This window comes from Alosa pseudoharengus, unplaced genomic scaffold (assembly GCF_046254945.1).
Source record: "Alosa pseudoharengus isolate Yale_2024_CS ecotype anadromous, Long Island Sound unplaced genomic scaffold, YU_APseudo_1.1 YU_APseudo_1.1_scf_19, whole genome shotgun sequence".
NCBI classification, from domain to species: domain Eukaryota; kingdom Metazoa; phylum Chordata; class Actinopteri; order Clupeiformes; family Clupeidae; genus Alosa; species Alosa pseudoharengus.
In genome coordinates this window covers 18,349,180-18,369,659 of record NW_027468657.1, presented here as the reverse complement: position 1 = coordinate 18,369,659, position 20,480 = coordinate 18,349,180, and the positions used below count along the sequence as shown (strand labels likewise).

The 20,480-nt window shown below is 43.4% G+C and overlaps 2 protein-coding genes across 3 annotated transcripts; both read left to right on the top strand.

Moving 5' to 3' along the window:
• Nucleotides 1–835: 835 nt before the first annotated feature.
• clpxa (caseinolytic mitochondrial matrix peptidase chaperone subunit Xa) lies at nucleotides 836–13,824 on the top strand. Of its 2 annotated transcripts, XM_076291915.1 has the most exons (14): nucleotides 836–1,092; nucleotides 1,658–1,818; nucleotides 1,963–2,080; nucleotides 3,247–3,398; nucleotides 4,159–4,318; nucleotides 5,249–5,290; nucleotides 7,646–7,822; nucleotides 8,036–8,200; nucleotides 8,640–8,728; nucleotides 9,042–9,206; nucleotides 9,447–9,752; nucleotides 10,356–10,448; nucleotides 10,920–11,026; nucleotides 12,676–13,824. In XM_076291915.1, the coding sequence occupies exons 1-14, from the start codon at nucleotides 1,035–1,037 to the stop codon at nucleotides 12,764–12,766; spliced, it is 1,884 nt and encodes a 627-aa protein (XP_076148030.1). In that variant the 5' UTR covers nucleotides 836–1,034; the 3' UTR covers nucleotides 12,767–13,824. The 2 variants fall into 2 exon arrangements, with proteins under 2 accessions (XP_076148030.1, XP_076148031.1); XM_076291916.1 differs by lacking the exon at nucleotides 5,249–5,290.
• A 254-nt stretch (nucleotides 13,825–14,078) lies between these two features.
• Nucleotides 14,079–18,528, top strand: pdcd7 (programmed cell death 7). Its single transcript, XM_076291914.1, has 5 exons — nucleotides 14,079–15,336; nucleotides 15,650–15,788; nucleotides 16,296–16,526; nucleotides 16,955–17,042; nucleotides 17,538–18,528. Exons 1-5 carry the CDS (start codon nucleotides 14,158–14,160, stop codon nucleotides 17,668–17,670), a joined length of 1,770 nt encoding a protein of 589 aa, XP_076148029.1. The 5' UTR covers nucleotides 14,079–14,157; the 3' UTR covers nucleotides 17,671–18,528.
• Nucleotides 18,529–20,480: the final 1,952 nt, after the last annotated feature.

Below are 20,480 nucleotides of genomic sequence, written 5' to 3'. Positions count from 1 at the left end.
TCAGACTGGACACACGTGATTCATCCTGTCAAAATAAAAGTCACCACCCATAAACTATTGCACAATAACCTACTCACAGATCCATCATCATGTTTTCATCATATTGTGTTGTCTGGTGGTTGGTTTAGATGTTTAATTCAAATAATAACAGAAATAGGTATCTGCGACGACCATTATTATTTATCCAAGGCTCCCTACAATTTTTTTTTTTCAAGGCTGCTGTTATGGAAACAATGTGAAGAAAGTTGTTACATTTTGTCCTAACATTTAGTTTCAGTAGGCCTACATTGTTAGCGATTCTCATAAGAGAAACACCGCAAAAAAAACAAAATTGCACTAGTTTTATTATTTTTCTCAAGACTTTGTATAGTTCAGTTTGCGTTATATAAATTCACCTTTTTCGTTCATGCATTCATCAGTAAGATTCGGATCCTGTCCTGTTTGTTTGTCTTAATGATTTAACAGTGACATCTCACACTCTTTGGAATGTCCACCACTCCTTTGAGTCTTATAACCATAGGGTCCTAACATGTTAGTGAAATTGAAAATTGTTCATAGATAACCCATCTTAAATCAGTGATGCTCAGGAGCGGCGACGTTGATGACATTTTCTGACCTACAGATGAGCTGACCTCTGTTTTTAACAGTTATGTTTCAGACAGTTCAGATGGTTATCCAATGATACTAACGAGGTAAAAAAAAGTGCACTCTATTTTGTATGTTTGCATTTTTGACTGAACGTTGCGTTGGACATTGCACGTTGGCTGTAAAAACGGTCACTGCTCGAACCAGAGAACTTTAACACAACAGTGGGAAACAGTGGCAGGAAGGAACAGAACGTTCTCTTCCTCCTCCCACCTGCTAACAAGCAACCATTAGCCGTGGTCCCGCTGGTTACATTCTGCACAACTGTGCTTTGATAAGCTAATGCTAAGCTTGTTAAATGACACAGGAAGACATTGTGTTAATGCAGATGTTTAGACATTTATTTTAGCTTTTTTCCTTTTCATTTTCACCTGAGCCACGAAGGAAACATGTCGTGTGCTTGCACATCTACAGCAAGACTGCTTCTTATAAATTCTGCTCATAAAGGTAAGCCAACAACAACATCCTCACTTTCACTGCCACCTGAGTGAGTGAACACTTTTTGTTATAGTCTTGCCGGGGAATCTTTCGTTTATTACTATGTCACGGTAAACCAGAGGATTTACCTTTCAACTGCTAACTACTGGGTTGCTTATTAATGTTGACTGACCTTTTGGATAACTGTTGTTGTAATAACCCTAACATGTTAAGCTAGTTAGCAGCTAACCAGTGTTAACGCTGCACCGACACGACGTTATCAACGTTAGCTGTCAGTCAGAGAATGTCTGTGTCAGTGTAATTTGATGTTTCATAATAAAACATCTCACAGAGACATTGGTCTGAGGGAAAACGCGTATATAGTTAAGGTTACAAGGAAATTCTAACGTAAAGCAGGCATTAACCAGATTTACTTGCAGTGTCAACAGCATTGCTTAGTTTTCATTTGTTATCAACGCTTAGGCTAACTGACAGAAGTCGAGGTTACTTGTGAGCGCCACAATTTTACATGTAGTGTTAAGTAAAAAAAAAAAAAACACAAAGATTATTCACGGTTACTGTGTTTTTGTCGCAGGACTGTCAGGGTCTAGGGTCCAGCTGCTTTTTAAACGTAGACCCTGCGCACATGTGGCCCGCCTGTCGCGCAGAATCCCAGTGCGGTCTTTCTCCGAGACCTCGGTCTACTTTGCTTCAAAGGACAACACGACAAAGAATGGTGCTGGGGACGGAGGAAAAGTACGTTTGTGAAGTTGCATAACTGTTATTGTCACTGACATTGCCATTGTCGTCATAATTTATCAAGTCTATTGGATATGGCGGTTGTGGTTTTGATGGAAAGCTGTATTCAATTTTGTACATATCTTCTGCTGTTCTGAACAGAAATCTGTAAGTGATGGCAGCGGAAAGCGCTCTGGTTCTGGGACCACTGGTAAAGGGGGCAGTCAGCTCCGCTGTCCTAAGTGTGGGGACCTCTGCACACACGTGGAAACGTTTGTCTGTGAGTGTTTGCAATTCCACCACCACACTAATGCACAGTGCATTCATTACAAAATTGTCATACTGCAAGTATGTCATTATTCTGCATCTGGTATGAGACCATTTCAACCATGCTTAAAGCTTACTAAATCGACAGTCCTTGGTAGGAGCCGACTGCGTCCACCTTAGATGTGCCTTAGATCATTAGAGCTTTGAGGTCAACTGCCTTATGGGGCACCATCCACCAAGCTTGGCTTCTCTGAGAACACGTAACGTAATATGACCCAGTCCCCCCTTCCCCCTGGACAGTGTACGTTTGTAGTGCACTGACCCCCTTCTCCAGTTGGATTGGTTTTGCACCTCAGCATGTCTGTGTGGAGTATGTCAAACCGTTGGCGTGGTTACTGGAGGTGGAATTGTGTGGGTCTAAAAATACTGCTCCCTTTACATAACCCCCAACCAGCTGATGTTTTCCCTCCCAAGGTGGAGCGCTCATTCTGTAATCTAATGGACATGACAGCTGGCTCATACAGGACAGGAAAAGCTGTGGATTAGAGAGTCAGTCAAGAGTCATATTATGACCCTCTAGTCGAAGCACATTTAAAAGCACAGGTGAAATCAGAGAGGCACAAAATTAAGGAATCTGTTTGCTTTGAATACACTGGCATTTATCCAAGATTGTTATCTGTGTGTGTGTGTGTGTGTGTGTGTGTGTGTATGTATGTATGTATGTGTGTGATGTCAAGTCCTTGTTCCATCAGCTCCATTGGGTAGTGATGGATTTGTTAGCTTCCTTTATGCTGATTTGGAATGAGAGGATGACTATAGCATTGGGGCTCAGGATGGTCTGAGTTTCAAATCCATTTGAAGTTCATGAGCCTCCTTGAAGGGACACGCATTAGGGAAATGGAATGAGTTTAGGCAGTTTTGGGCAACTAGATACAGACTTGGGAATGAATAAATTATGTCAGGTGTGTTCTAGGCAGTTGTCCAAGTGACAGGAAGTATTTCTAGGTATATCTCTCCAACCACACATAATGTGACCTATTGGCTGGCAACAAGCCTTTCATTGCATCTTCATTTTAAAATTAATTGTAAATAGAATTCTCAACGTAGGCAATTTTAAACAGACACTTTTGTCCTTTGTCTACTATCTACAAACTAAAAAAAATGTTCTCTCCTTGCCAGCCTCCACGTGTTTTGTGAAATGTGAGAAGTGCCACCATTTCTTTGTGGTGCTGTCTGAGGCGGATACTAAGAAAAGCCTGAAAGATCCTGAGACAGCGGCCGAGGCGGTGAAACTGTCTTTCCAGCAAAAACCTCCCCCACCCCCTAAGAAGGTATCGCTGGCTGCACCTGTGTGAGGGTGAAACGGCCCACAGTCTGACCTTGACGGCACACGTCTGACCTTGAAATGTAGTTTTGCTAAAACACTGTTTGCTGAAAAGTCTGTTCTATCCCATATTTGATTTGAGCGAAAGATTTTGATTAGATTTTACTAATGAAGACTTATATCCTCATACGTTGTAGTGGCTTTTTAAATTAGCTGCTTTCAGACTTAGGTGTAAGTCCACATGTTCTGCGGATGTCAAGCGGTTGGGCCGTATATCTGAACAACATAACCGACTATTTGGAATTCCGAACTTAGCCGGCTCTTACTCTCCTCCAAGTATTTCTGATGGACATTATGTAAATAAGCTTGCCAACCCGTTCAACCACGCAGAGATTTTGTTCATGCGCGCGTTAGCATCATATCTGAATCACCCGAAGGGTCGGACCTCAAATTTGACAAAGCCCCACATATACTGCGGAGGACGTGTCTGAAAGCAGCTCATGTGTGTGTGACAGAGAGATAGACAGAGTGAGACATTTTTGTGTACATCACCCTCTCAGGATTGAACCTACAATGAAGCTATAACATGTTTAGCTTTTTGTGTCTATTTGCCAATTGCTTTAAAACCATACACACACACACACACACACACACACACACACATACATACACGCTGCAAAGCTGTTTTGACATCACATACAGTGCTTTCAAGTTTCTTTGAGTAGTAAACTACTGTATTAATTGTCTGCCATTACATCCTGCTTCAGATCTATGCATACCTGGATAAGTATGTTGTTGGACAGAGCCATGCCAAGAAGGTCTTGTCTGTGGCTGTCTACAATCACTACAAGAGGATCTACAACAACATCCCTCCAGTAACTCGAAAGCCCACAGAAACGGAGAAGCACAACTCCATCACGCCTCGTGGTAGGTAATTCCCTTGGAGCGCCCCTAATGCGCTCCGAGGGAAGAGGAAGAGAGGAAGTCAAGGGTCAGGGTTTGGACACTCATGTCCTTTCCCGCACACACATTTGACTGATGGTTTCACCCAGTAGCTCTAGGTACCATCCAAGTTGTGCTAATTAGCACGTTTTTAAGAAACCCACCAAATTCTGTGGCGACGTAGAACATTTCAATTGGCCATTAGATTCTAAATTGGTTTTTGACAGCTGTGTGATTATGGCAGTGCTTCCTTTCTGAGCCTGGACTTCCCCTCCCTCTTTCACGTCCTCCTCAGTATGAGCAGCTGGGCCTGGGAGTCCCAGGGTGGCTAGTTCTTCTAGTCCCAGGGTGGCTGCTCTAAAGCAGAGCAGCTGAGTTATTTATACATTACAACACCAAGTGAAACTCAGACCATAGACTTCTCTCTGTGTTTCAGGGGGTTTCTAGGTTCTATACTGTACATTTATATATAAAAAATCCTTTGTGCAGTACGTTCATGGGCCTACATCCCTTAATGTCCTGTTAGCAGCCAAAGGTCAAATCTGCAAGGTCCACTGTATTTCAGCAGTGGCAGTGAAGACAGAAACAATTATGACTGTCGTCTTTAGGACTCGGATCGTTGACCCAACACCATTACACATGTCTGACCGCTGACCAAAGCTAATGTGTTTGATATCATGTAACCATTCAGGAAGTCCACATGGTAGGCTAACTAACAGCTAACGGTGAGGTGTCCGTTCGTCCACTTATTCTCATTGCTCAGTGCGGTTTGGCATTTGTACAGAATTGTAGAGTGTAACTCATTTTGTCCTGTTTAATTGACAGCAGACTGGGTGGAAGGCACAAACTAGCTGGTTATTATTGCTAGAGTTTATTTTGCCGCTTGTCTTTACACCTTTGGTCCTGTTTCTGTAGAGATAGAGATACGAAGACGTGAAGATGAGTACAGATTCACAAGTAAGTGTGTGGCAACCCCAACCCCCAGCTCTGTGCTTTGTTTATTTCTCACGCAGACCTTTGCTTCTGTTTGAGTTATCATTTTTAAAAGTGATAATTTACCCAGAAATTAAAACATCTGCCATAATGAAGCCAATGCCCCGGGCCAAAGCCATGCCAATGTGTTTCCTATATGAGGTGTCATTGACAGTGCGACAGGATACCAGTGACCAGAAAGAATTAAAATGATGACTTTTTTCTTATTCAGTCACGGCTCTGGTGCTCTGTAGGAAAAAAAAAAAAGAAACCTAAAATGGATTGCCACTGCTATTACTTGAATGTGCCTGCAGCTAACTGTTGCACAAATGCCAAAGACATGTTCAATCTTAACACCACATTTTATCTGTCTCTGTAGTTTAGGATTGATAAGTGGTTTCAAGCTGCTTAGAACTGAATTAATGTCACTAATTCTTGTAATTGAGAGGAGCCTTAATTGTGGGAAGCTTATGCTTTTAACTATTAGTAGATTAATTGAAAATATACATTTCTTATGACTTGGTTTAATAATGACTGCTTTTAAACGTTATGCTTTTAAACATTTAGACATTGCTGCTGATGTTGATGGCTATTACAGTTTTTCTCAGTCACTTTGGTGTATTTCTCGAATCAGCATTAATGTTTGCCCAACAGTAAGTGCAATTCTCAAAACACACAGTGGGTTACCTGCACATAACTTGTTCATAATGTTTAGTTTCTAATGTCTCAAAAGCAAATATGTATGCCAGTCAACATACACTACTCACAGAAAGTCAGTGATATTCGGCTTTCGGGGGAAAATCCACTAAAATCCTAAAATCCACTATAACTTTTACAGGTGAACTTAATGTGACCTTCTCTAAACTTTTGAATGTGCATGTCTAACAGTTCAGTGTTTCAGTACTTTATTTACAGTAATTTCACCCGAAAGCCATATACCCCTAACTTTTTGTGAGTAGTGTATCTGTATCATCGTAATAAAAAGTTCCTGTGTCACCGTTATGAACAACATCGCCAAAATTGTCATGTTGTCATTATACATTTACTGTAAGCATGCTCTCATGAAAATGCACAAGACTGCAGTTGTTCTGTTTGGCGTATTTTACATTTCACCAGTAAAAAGTTAGACATTACTGTAAAAAGTTGACATTACTACAGAATCAGACAGGATTCATATTTACTGTGTACTTTTACAGTACTGTTTATAATGCAGTCTGTTGCCAAACCATGCAATTCATTGTCATAATGAATACAAAAAGACCAGACTGTGTTACAGTAAAGCAGTTCTTTCAAGAAAAAGTGTTTTTAGAATTATTTGCAATTATATAATTATACAAGACAGATTGCATACTACAACTGATTCAACACTGACTACAAGTCAGTACAATGACTCAAGCAGTGAACTAATGTCTAAATGTTTTCAATTTAGAGAACATGCATGATGCCTCAATAGAGCACCTGTGTCATGTGTGACTGTGCATTAGCAATCAATAATGTGAAAAACAGCAGACAAAAAGTGACTGAGAAAAAACAATGCTATATAAAGTATTATAGTAAAACTATCAAGTATAAAGGATAAATTCACCTTAGTCATACGTAATCAATGTTTAAAATCTGAGTTGTGGACAGGAGGCCTGGTTTGGTTGCCACTAGTGCTCCTGTAACCCTTAAATTGTAACTATACACCTTGACTGCTTATCAGCCAGAGCTGCTCTGAGAAACACTACAAGCATCTCTGTATTAATAGACCCACAAGTGGATCATGTTATTATGTGGAGGAACAAGCTGGCTACTCTCATGCTGCTCTGTCAATCAATTCCAAACATGTAGGTTGTGGTAATTATGTAATAGGGGTGGACAGGATGCCTGGGGTTGAAAAAAAACCCAACATAAATTCTCAGTGCCAATTGCATGTTAATGCATACGCATTGATTCATTTAATTAATAAATTCACATTTTGCTGTTTTAAGCGAATCGGTTATTTATTTCAATGTGGAATCATTGCTGATTACTTCAGCTATGTCTTTTAAAGCATCTTTTAGCTTTTATTTTTTTTCTCCTGGCCTGATACTGTATCTGGCATGTTCATGTGAACATTATTGGCACTGTCTCAGTAGAACACTATGAACAGAGAGCAAACTCATAAAAACACAGTGCTTCTGTGCTGTAGTCGGATGCAATGCTTTAAAGCCAGAGTCTGAGTTCTCCCTCCCATTGGCCAGCCAGGACTTGATTATTGATTTTGTGTGCTTTGTCTACAGTGATCGGTATTGAATGCTGCAGTACTGACCTTGGCTTACGTAAATCAACCACCCTTCCTCCCTCCCTCTTTCTACACAGAGCTGTTACAGATCGCCGGCATCAGTCCCCATGGCAACGCGCTGGGGGCCTCCGTGCAGCAGCAGGGGGCGCAAGCGAGCGTCCATGAGCAGAGGGGCGGAGATGTCTTAGACTCCACCCCCACTGAAATCAGGCTGGAGAAGAGCAACATCGTCCTACTGGGCCCCACAGGGTCAGGTGAGACCAGCGTCAACATTTGCGGACTGTACCTACCTGTCAGGTCAGGTGTACCTTTAACCTGGAACTCCAAAGAGACACTGTGACACCACAAGCCCTTATTGCGGATTGCGGCAAAATACTTCAGGTGTAACACTTGCGCTCTCTCTCTCTCTCTCTCACCCCCCCCAAAACACCACAAACACACATACACACACACACAAACGCACGCAGGTAAGACCCTGCTGGCTCAGACATTGGCCAGGTGTCTGGACGTCCCCTTTGCCATCTGCGACTGCACGACTCTCACGCAGGCCGGCTACGTGGGCGAGGACATCGAGTCTGTCATCGCCAAACTCCTGCAGGACGCCAACTATGTGGTGGAGAAGGCCCAGCAAGGTGAGACAGCAAGCAGGGACTCTTCACCTCCTCCTCCTGTTTTAACAAAGGAAGCTTTAGTTTTAGTGTGCGTGCGTGCGTGTGTGTGTGCGTGTTTGGTGGAGTAGGCCCAGCAAGGTCAGTCAGCAAGCACTCTTAACCCCCTCCTCCTGTTGTAATGTTCATATACACACATGCACACACACACACATATGTACGTTTGTGCAGTGTGGTAAAGTTCATGTATTGTCATGTATTACAATGGAGAGTAGCTGTCAACTGCCCTAGTACTATCTCACTGGCATGTCTAGCTGTTGTCCAGTGTGTCTGGATGACCACTTGCTCTGTAGTATTGATCCTCCTTGTCCTCTCTCAGGTCAGTGGGTAGATCTCTCTGCGTGTTTGTGTCTCGTCCGGTGATCATTGAATACAGTGTGTCCTGAATGCTTTGCTTCCGCAGGCATCGTGTTCCTAGACGAGGTGGACAAGATTGGCAGCGTGCCAGGAATCCACCAGCTCAGAGATGTGGGCGGCGAGGGCGTTCAGCAGGTCAGTAGTGTCCGGCCCTTAGATTGATTTTAACTCAAAATGGCTCCTACATAAACTCTTACTATTATGACAGATAGCACAGATAATAGCTATTATTATATTGCTATAATTAAATTGTCATGAATATTCATGTTATGTAAGCAAAGCGTGGGATTAGGTTTGATTAAACTCCACTGAGGATGGGCATGATTAAAAACTATTCGGGCTGATTTGACAGCTTGCGTGCGTGCGTGCGTGCGTGCGTGCGTGCGTGCGTGTGTGTGTGTTGCCCGTAACATACTGGATAATGAGTGTTATTGCGTTGTGTTTGCAGGGTTTACTGAAACTGCTGGAGGGAACCGTGGTCAGCGTGCCGGAGAAGAACTCCAGGAAGCTGAGGGGGGAAACTGTTCAAGTGGACACCACCAACATCCTGTTCGTGGCCTCCGGGGCCTTCAACGGCCTCGACCGCATCATCAGCAGGAGAAAGAACGAGAAGGTAGAAGTTTCACTTACCTCCTGTTGCATGATGGGGGAGTTGGTTAATAAGAGTTCCTCTTTGAAGGATTTAATTTAATTTGCTGTCTACCTGGATGACGAAGCGATGGAAAATCCTCAGAATCATCTGAAATGTCTTTCAGTGTCATTCTGATCAAAAATCACTGAATACCGAATTAGAAATGTACGACTGAAATAATAACCCTCTGAACACCTGTGACACACACCTGTCGTCCCACAGTACCTGGGCTTCGGCACGCCCTCCAGCCTTGGTCAGGGTCGCCGTGCAGCAGCCGCAGCCGATCTGGCCAATAGCAGCGGGACTGAGACCAGCGGGGTGGAGCTTGAGCTGCAGGAGAAGGACCGGCTCCTCTGCGGCGTGGAAGCGCGTGACCTCATCGAGTTCGGCATGATCCCCGAGTTTGTGGGCCGCCTGCCCGTGGTGGTGCCCCTGCACAGTCTGGACGAGGAGACGCTCGTGCGGATCCTCACCGAGCCCCAAAATGCAGTGATACCTCAGTACCAGGCCCTCTTCAGCATGGATAAGGTGTGTGTGAACTTCTCTTAACACACACTTCAGCATGGGTAAGGTGTGTGTGAACTTCTCTTAACACACACTTCAGCATGGGTAAGGTGTGTGTGAACGTCAATAAACACACCACTAAATACACACTTTAGCATGGGTAAGATGTGTGTGAACGTCAATAAACACACCACTAAATACACACTTCAGCATGGGTAAGGTGTGTGTGAACATTTCCTAACACACACTTCAGCATGGATAAGGTGTGTGTCTGTCAACATCACTAAGTATGGGGAAAGTACCACCTATAGCTAATGCCCCTTGTTTCCCTGTCTGTAAGATGCACCAGACTGCCACCACCACACACAGTAACAGTACAGACATCTGAAAATATTGTCTTTAGCCTGAACCAGGTTATCACTAGGATGACAAAAGTAAATAATCTAGTAATAATAATCTAATCTAATAATACTCCACCCAGTAGTTATAAAGGAATTCTGATTTAAGGCCACAATTGAATCTGTCATAGTCAAAGCAACAGGTTGTTTATACAACTGGGTAACAACTGACATAAGAAAACCAGCAAACCATGACCCAAGTGCATCCACTGATTCTTGTTCATTTCAGTGTGATCTGAATGTGACTCCTGATGCTCTGAGGGCCATCGCCAGACTAGCTCTGGAGAGGAAGACCGGAGCGCGAGGGCTTCGTTCCATAATGGTGAGAGAGAATTCCAAAACAGAACACGGCAGCTGCATGCCATTCCAAATCACAGTTCCATAGAATGCGGAGGTCTGTGCTGCACTAAAGGTGCCACTGAGGCGCACTGTACTTGGAGCACAAGTGCCACACAAAAATAGAAATAGAAGTTTTTTTTTAGTTTTTTTTTAACATATGTGCTGCTCTTGCGTCCGGTGTAGCCAGTTCCATTAATTAAAGTGGAAGCTAATTGTTGCGGCGTATGTTTCGAGAACGGCCATTAGAAAGCTTCTTTGGAAGAATTCTATACAGCCAACTGGCTGCCTCAGCCACCAGATCTCATAAAATATAATTGTACACAACACATAATGTAACAATCGATACACATACGTAAATAAATAAAAACCTACCAAAATGGCATAATGCCATAACACTTGTCAAATCAAAATGTGTATGCTGATATATTTCCTGACCCGTTTTTTCTATCTCCAGGAGAAGCTGCTGCTGGACCCCATGTTTGAAGTGCCTCAGTCCGACATCATGGCAGTGGAGCTGAACAAAGAGGTCGTCCAGGGGAAAGCCACGGCCACATACATCAGGTACGCTTGTAACCAGCGTTTGTTTAGACCAGTGGTCCCCAAACTACGGCCCGCCACCTCATTTTGGGTGGCCCCCCAAAACATGTCCGTGGTATATAGCATCTGCCCCGCATGGGAGTACGACATCGTCAAACTATAACCTCCGTATTTTCCCCCATTCATTCTCTATGGCGAGTCTTAACAGTACACATGTAATACTCTTTTTGTCCACTGGTGGTTGTTTTGGCGCTGTTTCGCGTTTGCCATCGAAAACGGAATGAAATGTAGGCCTACTTGCAAACAATATAAGAGGCCTATGCTGACTGTATCAGTGCTCAAAGTATTCTAAAAGTTTATCAATTAATTGCTAATAACTAACTAACTTCTATTCAAGTCATATTTCTGGGACTTTCTGGGATAATTATTTATATTTTGTATCCACTCGTTTAAATGTTCATACAAATTCACAATTCACGAAGTTCTCATCAGGTGAGTGAAAGTGGTCATTTCAGATGTTTTTGCCAGCACTTCATAAAACTCTCATAGTTTGAGAACTTTAAATTATTTGTAGGATATTGCTTGTTCACAATTTGAGCTGTGTATGCAAAGAGTTCAGAGTTCACACATTTTGAATATTTCATTTGAGCTACATTTTACACTGATATGGCATGATGGCAATATAAACACAGCTAGCAATGGTATTAAATTACAGTAGCCTATGATTAAATGTAATGGAATATTCAACTAAGGTAGACTGTTCACAGCACTAAGCTATTTATGGTTACTGATATACTCCGAGTCTCTGGCCCTCTCTTAGAGCCAGGCATTTTGAGCTGGCCCTCGGAAGAAAAAGTTTGGGGACCACTGGTTTAGACCGTGGGTTCTCAAACATTTTGGTGCAAGGATCTCTTGTAGGGGAGGGAAAAAATGCATAGACAGTCCCACACAGGACTTGAACTGTCTTCCTCACACATGGGATGTGAGTGTGCTAACAAGAAGGCTAAAACATATGCTAGCAAAGATTTATATGAACCATATCTGGTGCTAGTGTCTGTTGCTAGCACTTGTCTTAGGATATCAGGGGGTGAGGCTAACGTACTACGTAGATCTGGACTTGCTGTCTGCCATTACATGCGCTCTCTGCCAAACACCTAAGATTCCTCCTACACTATCTCTGATCACTATTGTAACACCCGGGTCACATTAGTACAGGAAGAATGACAACTAACAAGGCCCAGTCTGAAGGACTCAACTCTCAGGGCCACACATTCTGTGTGTGTGTGTGTGTGCATGTGTGCGTGTGCTTGTGCTTGTGCGCGCGTGTACTGTATGTCCGTGCGTGTATTCAATTTACGCTATGTTTAAAGTTATTTAAAGTCTTATATCTTATAAACTGGAAGCGTTTCATCTGAAAGTGACTATGGCTTACATGTTGAGAATATGCATGTGAGGTTCTTTAAGGGGTGGTGTTGTCCCTGAGATAAACCTGTGTGTGTGTGTGTGTGTGTGTGTGTGTGTGTGTGTGTGTGTGTGTGTGTGTGTGTGTGTGTGTGTGTGTGTGTGTGTGTGTGTGTGTGTGTGTGTGTGTGTGTGTGTGTGTGTGTGTGTGTGTGTGTGTGTGTGTGTGTGTGTGTGTGTGTGTGTGTGTGTGTGTGTGTGTACCCTTACAGGAATCCAGCAAAAGATTCCACAGAAGAGGAGTATGACTCAGGTGTGGAGGAGGAGAACTGGCCTAGACTGGCTGATGCAGCAAAGAACTAACTAATAACACACTCACACAGAACACACTCACACTTCCGTCTTGAAGACATCATCCCTCATTGTAAATAAACTGTGGACTGTATACTACTATCCCTTACAAATGACAAATGACTCAAATTCCATTGAGTTCCGTTGGAATAAGCGTGATGTTTGCTGAGAAGTTTGTACCATAGAAAAACAAGGCATAGATTATGATATTGAAGTTGGGACTTGTATCACCAAGAGTATTCCTAACTCTACCTCTGTTCATAGAGGAGACTGTTAATGTCTACTGTAAAGATGTAAAGACTTTTATTTGTTGAGTAGAGAAAAAAAAACAAGTATTTTTAACACTTTTTGTAACTTGCCTATTACATAGACTACACAGGTTGGTAAGCAGTAATGAGATGTCAATGGAATGAAATGTGCAACGCTCCTGTGCTTTGATCACATTTGAGTGCATCTCTTCCTGGCGAAAGGTTGATGTTTAAAGACTTCACCTTAAGAGGTCAAGATGCCTTTGTATGGGTCGGCCCATGAGATTAGGGTTTGTACAAGGAAACTACTCACGTATTGATTTGTCTGTAGCTCTTATTGTCTGTGTTAAAGCTTTGGTGAGAAGAGGGGGCAGGTGTAGGTAATAGTATCCATTATCATGTCAAATTTCTGTCTGTAAGCATGTGTGTCCAGTCTCCAGAACACAATTAAATGGGCAGTATCGCAGTGTGATGGCCATTACATATCACATAGCCAGTAGCAGAGCGGATCTGGATTGGGTCTCATCCAGAAATATAACTGTTGTCTGAATTCTGTTTAGTTTCCATACCATAGTTTCAACCCTGTACTCATCATTCAATGAGACTGTTATGACATAGAATATGTAGTTACAAAGTCCGTAAAGGAATCTGTTATTTTTGGTCAGTGGTTCTGTGTAACCAGTGCTCCTTTTTTAACGGTAGAGAAATTCTACTTTTATAATGACCCACACCAACAGTGTAGACCTCCAACCACTCGCACCTGTGCTGAATACTAACTGTGTATCTCAAATGTAAATTGTTTAAATAAAAAGTAATACCATGTGTATAAGCTTGTTTATTTACTCTATCACTCATTATACTCCTGACAGCCTTTTACACTGCAGGCTCATACATACACAGGCATGACATGAATTGTTGATTCAAACACTTCGGTTTTACTGATTGGACATACATCTGACGCGGCCTTGGCAAAGTAGACTTAGAAAACGTCTACAGGGAACTTTAAATATGTTGGTGGGCTTGATGGTGGGACGCATAATTGTGTTGCACCACCATAGAAGACAACATCCGGTAGAAAATGGCGTGACAACTGCAGACTTCAGTCAACTAAGTTGTTCTTCAAATTTGAATGTGCTGTTTGTGGGATTCATAAACATGGATAACTCACCATACTACACACCCAGCGGTCAGCTGCACCAGGCGACGAATCCGCCTAACATGGAGAGCAATTTCGGCAGACCTTTTTACCAAGGTCCATCTCCTGGATTTCCACCAGCCCCTTATCAGCCGCCCCGAGCTGCTGTACCAGGTAGCGTTGATAACTCCTCCGGTCCTAATTTTTGGGCAGGACCAAATATGTACCAACCTTCTCAACCACCAAATGCACCCCCGTGGCACCCTTTCCCACCACTACCCCCGGGACAAGGCAGTGCGGGATACGGATACCCACCGCCTCAGTATCAGCCGCCCCCGGTATTTGAGGGACAGCCGTGTCCACCAAACCCTCCACCCTTTGAGTTTGATCCATCCAGACCACCGCCGGGATTTTGTGAACCAGAATCAAACCAAATATCGGCGTTCATCGAGGCACAGCGCAATGCTTGTAATGCACCACAACAGCCTGAGTTTGAGTCCCACAATGATGGGGTCGCGAACCAGTGGGCTCATGGACCTACCGCAGGTCTTCAGAGAAACAGAGACAGTAACAGATCCTTGGATACCCGTATACATTTCACCAGCACCGAGTTTCAGACTGTTGGGCAAACAAATAGAGACAACGAAATGTGTCAGAGAGGTTTCAACGATGCTTTCAATGAACCTCGACACCAGCAACGTTATCAGCCACTGGAACAACACGCACCGCTCGACGAAGAGACCAAGCAGAGAAAACAAGATGAACAGTGGTTACAGAATTTCGTGCTGAAGAGAAAGAATAAGACCCTTCCGCAGAGAAGCAGAACTCAAACGGCGAGCGTGAGTCAGATGAGAGAAGATCTATATGGTGCTGTCAAACTCGTGTCAGAATTGTCTCTCCTCTGTCAGACCTTAAAACTTAATTTGGAGAATGACGACGTCTGGAAAGAGTCGTACAGCAAAGCTGTAGGATTAAAGAAAAACATTCAAGAGAAGTTAAGTTTCCTGAGTGACGCAGAGACCGTGTCAAGTATCAAAAAGAAGCTGGTGACTATACGTAAGAAAAGAATAAGGACTCGAAGGAAGAAAATTGAACAAATTGAGGAAGAACAAAAGCGAGAGGAGAGACTGGCCGAACGCCATGCGGTCATCGATAAATGGAGGATGAAGCGCATTCTGAAAGTGGAGGAGAAGAAGCGGGTAAGATTGGGCAAGAGGCCACTTACACCAGGTGGCGCTATGTCACAACAATTGGCCTGTATGACCATTGAACCAGATACTAGCGACTAACTGTTGTTGTGCTATGGTGTACTGAAGAACATGCTCCCAATAGCCTCAATAACTGGAAGGAAAAATGTGGTACTGCTGCCCACATTCTGTGTTATAAAGTCTGTGCATGGTGGTCACTCCTAATTTCATATGCTGGTCAATTAGCCTTCAATGCCAGTTTCATTATATCTACCTATTGTATTTCATTGTGTCATCCTTTCACTTGTCTACCTGCACTGAACAGGAGGAAGAACTGAAGAAGGCAGCCGACTCTGTACTCTCTGAGGTGAGAAAGAAGCAGAGTGACTCCAAAAAGATGCTGGATATCCTCAAGGCTCTGGAGAAACTTCGAAAACTCCGCAAGGAAGCAGCTTCCAGGAAAGGTAAAGGACACAACTCTGAACAGTAACAGATTAACAGTCAATTACTTATGTATTACTTGTCTAATTACAGTAGGCTATTTCCTGCAATTTCCTCTCACTCTCTTCACATTTTGTGTAGTTTCAACTGCATGCAGGTGGTTTCTACTGTATGAAAGGTAGTTCTAAAATATGACCTCGTGCAGTTTTCAGACACCTGGCTTACAAATTGGCATAGCATATAATCACACAAAATGACATTATGAAAAAAAATAATACTCTCTGTAATAACTGTAAATATCCTTACTATGGTAAGGGGATCTTTTAGGCAATATGCTGTGTCAAACAGCTTAAATTTCATTTATATTATTTTTCTTAAAATAATTATCAGCATTGTTGCTGTTAGTATTTGCAATGGTGGTAGTTTTTCCATTGCTGCCTGTCAGAATGTTTAAGGTCCCTGTGCATGAGATAAACCAGCATTACAGACTAGTAAACGAACGTCCTGTGTGAACATGGCCTTGTCCTCAGGCGTGTACCCTGAGAAGGAGAGTGACGAGGTGTTTGAGGGTCACCTGCAGCGTCTGCGTGCACTGATTGCCAAGCGCACGACCGTCTACAACGCTGAGGAGAAGGCCCTGCGCGTCATGCTGGAGGGGGAACAGGAGGAGGAGAGGAAGCGAGACCTGGAGAAACGACAGAAGAAAGAGCGTGACAAGTTCCTACAGAAGAAGCAGGAAGCGGAGGGCATGCTCTTTGGAGGTGAGGAGCGGAGGGTGTGGCTTTCGTTATTTCCATATCAATCACATTTACTGTAAAATATTAATGTATACAATTTCATAACATTCTCCGGAGAAATATGACTCAGTCAAGCTAAGTCAAGCTTTTGAAACCTTGCACACGAGCAGCTATGCTAATGAATTGTAATTCATTAATTTTATTGTTCCACCTACCTGCCCAGGGACTACAGGTGGAAATTAGCAATATATGTGCTACAACCTTTGCACAATGCATTTATTAATGTTTACGGTCCCTGTTGAAATAAATAAATAAATGGCATTACATTACATTACAATAAAATGGATGGAGTTAGATTGATGCCTATGGCTGAGTGTGGAGCTGTGGTGGTACCGTGGGCCCTGTAGTCCGTCTCACTCAGTGGGTTCTGGTTGTTTCCTTTCTCCATATAGATGACATTCCTCCTGATCATCCCCTTCACGCCTTCCAGGATTTTTATCTGCAGGCGGAGATCTCTTTACCTGCCCTGGTGCAGATACGGTGGGCTTTTCTTTTCCTCTTTCACTGTGTTTGGAAGACTGGGATGGGGATGGGAACTGAGTGTAGTCATTCACAGACACTGTGTTTGGAAGACTGGGACACAGACACTGTGTTTGTGTAGAGTACTTTAGGCATTAAGACTTGCTGCTGCTATAGAAGTAGGGCCCAGCTGAACAAACCAGCTCCTCCTCTTGAACAGTTTAAGGAGTTTTGTTAAGAAAAAGATGTAGGCAGTATTCACTCAAAAGTAACTTTTTGATTTTGTATTTTTATAAGCCAGACTTTGGGTCATTGAGACAGGTAGCACATTATTACTCAGACCTCCCATACTCATATTACTCAGAATTCAGATATACCCTTCCATTTCTCAGCTCATGTTGATATATTGTGATATTGTGTGAAATTGATATGACGTGAACAACGATGTGGTTTATATTGTACATGTGATTTTCATATGAAGAATGTCTGACCGTACCGCTGACTGTTTGTTCCCAGGAGGGAGTGGGACAGGTTCCTGGTCCCAGAGGAGCACCCAGACGGAAGTGCCGTTCCCCAGGCATGGGTCCTACCTGAGCCCCCGGCTGATGAGGCCTGGGCCAGTGCTCTGGTGAAGCACATCTCTCTCTGACTGATCCACTCTCTGTGATGCCCTCTCTCTGGTATCACATCACCAGTGGGGGATCTCTACTGTCTCTCTCACCCTCCACTGAAGAGTGAAGCACATCTCTGACTGACTGAAGTGATGCCCTCTCTCTGGTACATCACCAGTGAGGAGTCTCTACTCTCTCTCACCCTCCACTGCAGAGCCTGCACCCTGGCAAAGTACATCTCTCTCTGGTCTTTACTCTCTCTCTCTCTCTCTCTCTCACCCTCCACTGCAGAGCTGGGCTTGTTTTTCTCCAGCAGTGAGAGGTCTGTGAGTCAGTCTGAAGTGAAGTGATTTCAAGGGAACCAGTATGACTGAGATTAGAGACTGGTGAGCTCTGGGTCGTGAAAAACACACACACACACACACAAACACACATACACTTGTGTAAGCATAGAGATATGAGTGGGTGGGTTTGTTTACCAGTTTGGCACTATAGTCAGATAGATTCTGAGTATTTTGAGAAACCAAATCCTGAAAAGGTAAACAAAAGACTTACCATTGCTTAAGATAAATTATACTTACTAGTTTATCTGTCTGCGTTTCGCCCACCTGTCACATTGGAGAGGTTGCTACTGGGCACATGCAAACTAATCCAGTTTGACCATTCACCACAGTGTCTGTCCTGAGGTGATCCTTCCTCAGATCCACCGAAAGACCCACAAGCAACACACGCACACACACACACCTTGTACGATATATTCTCCCGGTCATAGACAGACCCACAAGCAAACACTGTTTTTTGCCTGTATTTATTTTTGATATCTGAGAATATGTGCTCTTGTTTTGTATAAATTGTAATTTTAATAAAACACGAGTGGAGATGTTTTTGTTTGGGAATAGCGTTCATGTTTTTGTTTATTTGAGACTGGTTGTGGTTGGCTGGGTTTGAAGGTAAGCAGGTAAACAGGGCCTGTGTAGGTGTGTTTGTGTCTGGGGAGGGTGTAAGTGTGTTATGTCAGTGGATTAGTGACAAGGAGGAATTAGCAGCATCTGTGAGAATTAGCTTCCGTCTGTGCGCGTGGTATCTAATCACCTTCTCAAAACACACACACACACACACCCTCCCAGCACGGAAGACCTGACACTCCTCACACACGTCTCTCAACTTCCCCACACACATCCTCCCAGCACGGAAGACCTGACACTTCTCACACACGTCTCTCAACTTTCCCACACACATCCTCCCAGCACGGAAGATCTGACACTTCTCTCAACTTCCCCATCACTCTTCACACATTCCCGAAACGCCTGAGAGAACGCACACTCCTCAGACAGGTGAGTTCTGATGAATTGGGTTCATGTTGTGTGTCAGTTGTCATATCAGTTATTAGGCTGATTTATGTTAATTAATGTTAGCAATTGGCATATGATATTGGCATCAGTGGTACCTTGGTATTGTGACCTGTCTTGTTACCTAATATCTACAGTAGGCTATATGCAGTGTTTGTAGATATGCCCACATTCATATGCTCAACATAGATGTGTACGTGTTTCTTGTGTGACCAAATCCTCCTGGTTAAATGTTAGTCTTAGTTTGGTTTATCATTTTAGTTATGCGCAGTGGTGGACAAAGTACACAATTCCTTAACTTAAGGGACAGTATAGATACACCTTGTCAAATATTACTCCAATACAAGTGAAAGTTGCTAAGTCAGATTTTTACTTAATGTGTAACTCCGGCGAAAATTGATCTGTGATCTTTTTCTGCATTAATACGCATCAAATAAGCCGTGGAGACAGTATTTTTTGTTGATAAACCACTACAGAGCCCCCTGTATGCGCTATAGCCCCAAAACAGTGGATTAGCTAAGGGCGGTGAGCAAACCCTTGCCCTCCTGTGTGCATTGACCTGTTCAAGTGTTGGAATGAATGAGAGAGCATGGTGCGTAGAGACTAGAACTTTTAGAGCATTCTAATGTTAGAGTTCAGGAATTTAGCAGACTTCTTTGCCCAAATATTGTGGACTTGAATTTGACACCAGTAATTGGTATACCTGGGAGCCTATGTTGTCTTTACATTTCACTAAGAGATTAAATGCAAAAGGAGAAGTTGCACTCTTTAACCTTCTGTTGTCTTGTCCGCTTGATCCACAAAAAAAAAAGATCAACCCAGAAGCTTAGTGAGCATCTGCTGGTAAAGTCACGGATTGGGTCATAAATCTGGAGCCATCTGCTGGTTTGAGTGGGCCAGACTCGGGCTGATCCTCCTCCCCATTGTGGTGCTCCATCGTCAGGGAGAGGCCGGGGGGCTGAGGCCCTCACTGGCGTCAGTGAACCAGCTGTCACCTCACCTGATGCTCCACTGGTGCTACGACAACCGCGGTTGCCAGGACAACAACCACTCAGACACAGATGCTGTGTGTTGTTGAAAGTGGAGAAGTTTAGGTTTGACTTGAGTTCAGCTACAGTACCTCTAGGGCTACGTAGGTGCTTGGGACAGGGTGTGTGTGGGTGTAGGTGTGGGTTTGGGTGTCTGTGTGTGTATGTGCCAGGAGTGTCCTTCTGCCCTATAGTATAATATTGTCCGTCCCATTAATACTAATTGTCATTATGTTCTATGAGTGCAGAGGCCTTGGGACTGTTGGAACATTTTCCTCCCTAAAGTGCGTGAGGTAAATGAGAGGCTGAGAGGTTTAGTGAACAAATAAGTGAGCTACCATCTTGGAAAAACACATCACACCACAGGTCTTCTGTGAATGAGTCTATTGTTGGCTAGCTGTGTCCTGAAGGAGGTTATCAGCGTCCAACTCAAGTTCAGGTCTCCACCAATGATAATCCCGAGGGGGCAGA

Excerpts from the sequence above, each read along its gene's own strand:
- clpxa (XM_076291915.1), top strand. The coding sequence starts at position 1,035 with ATGTCGTGTGCTTGCACATCTACAGCAAGACTGCTTCTTATAAATTCT. Across the intron at positions 5,291-7,645 it reads AGATGAGTACAGATTCACAA|AGCTGTTACAGATCGCCGGC; the intron begins GTAAGTGTGTGG and ends CTTTCTACACAG. Across the intron at positions 9,753-10,355 it reads CCCTCTTCAGCATGGATAAG|TGTGATCTGAATGTGACTCC; the intron begins GTGTGTGTGAAC and ends TGTTCATTTCAG.
- pdcd7 (XM_076291914.1), top strand. The coding sequence starts at position 14,158 with ATGGATAACTCACCATACTACACACCCAGCGGTCAGCTGCACCAGGCG. Across the intron at positions 15,337-15,649 it reads AAGTGGAGGAGAAGAAGCGG|GAGGAAGAACTGAAGAAGGC; the intron begins GTAAGATTGGGC and ends TGCACTGAACAG. Across the intron at positions 17,043-17,537 it reads CCTGCCCTGGTGCAGATACG|GAGGGAGTGGGACAGGTTCC; the intron begins GTGGGCTTTTCT and ends GTTTGTTCCCAG.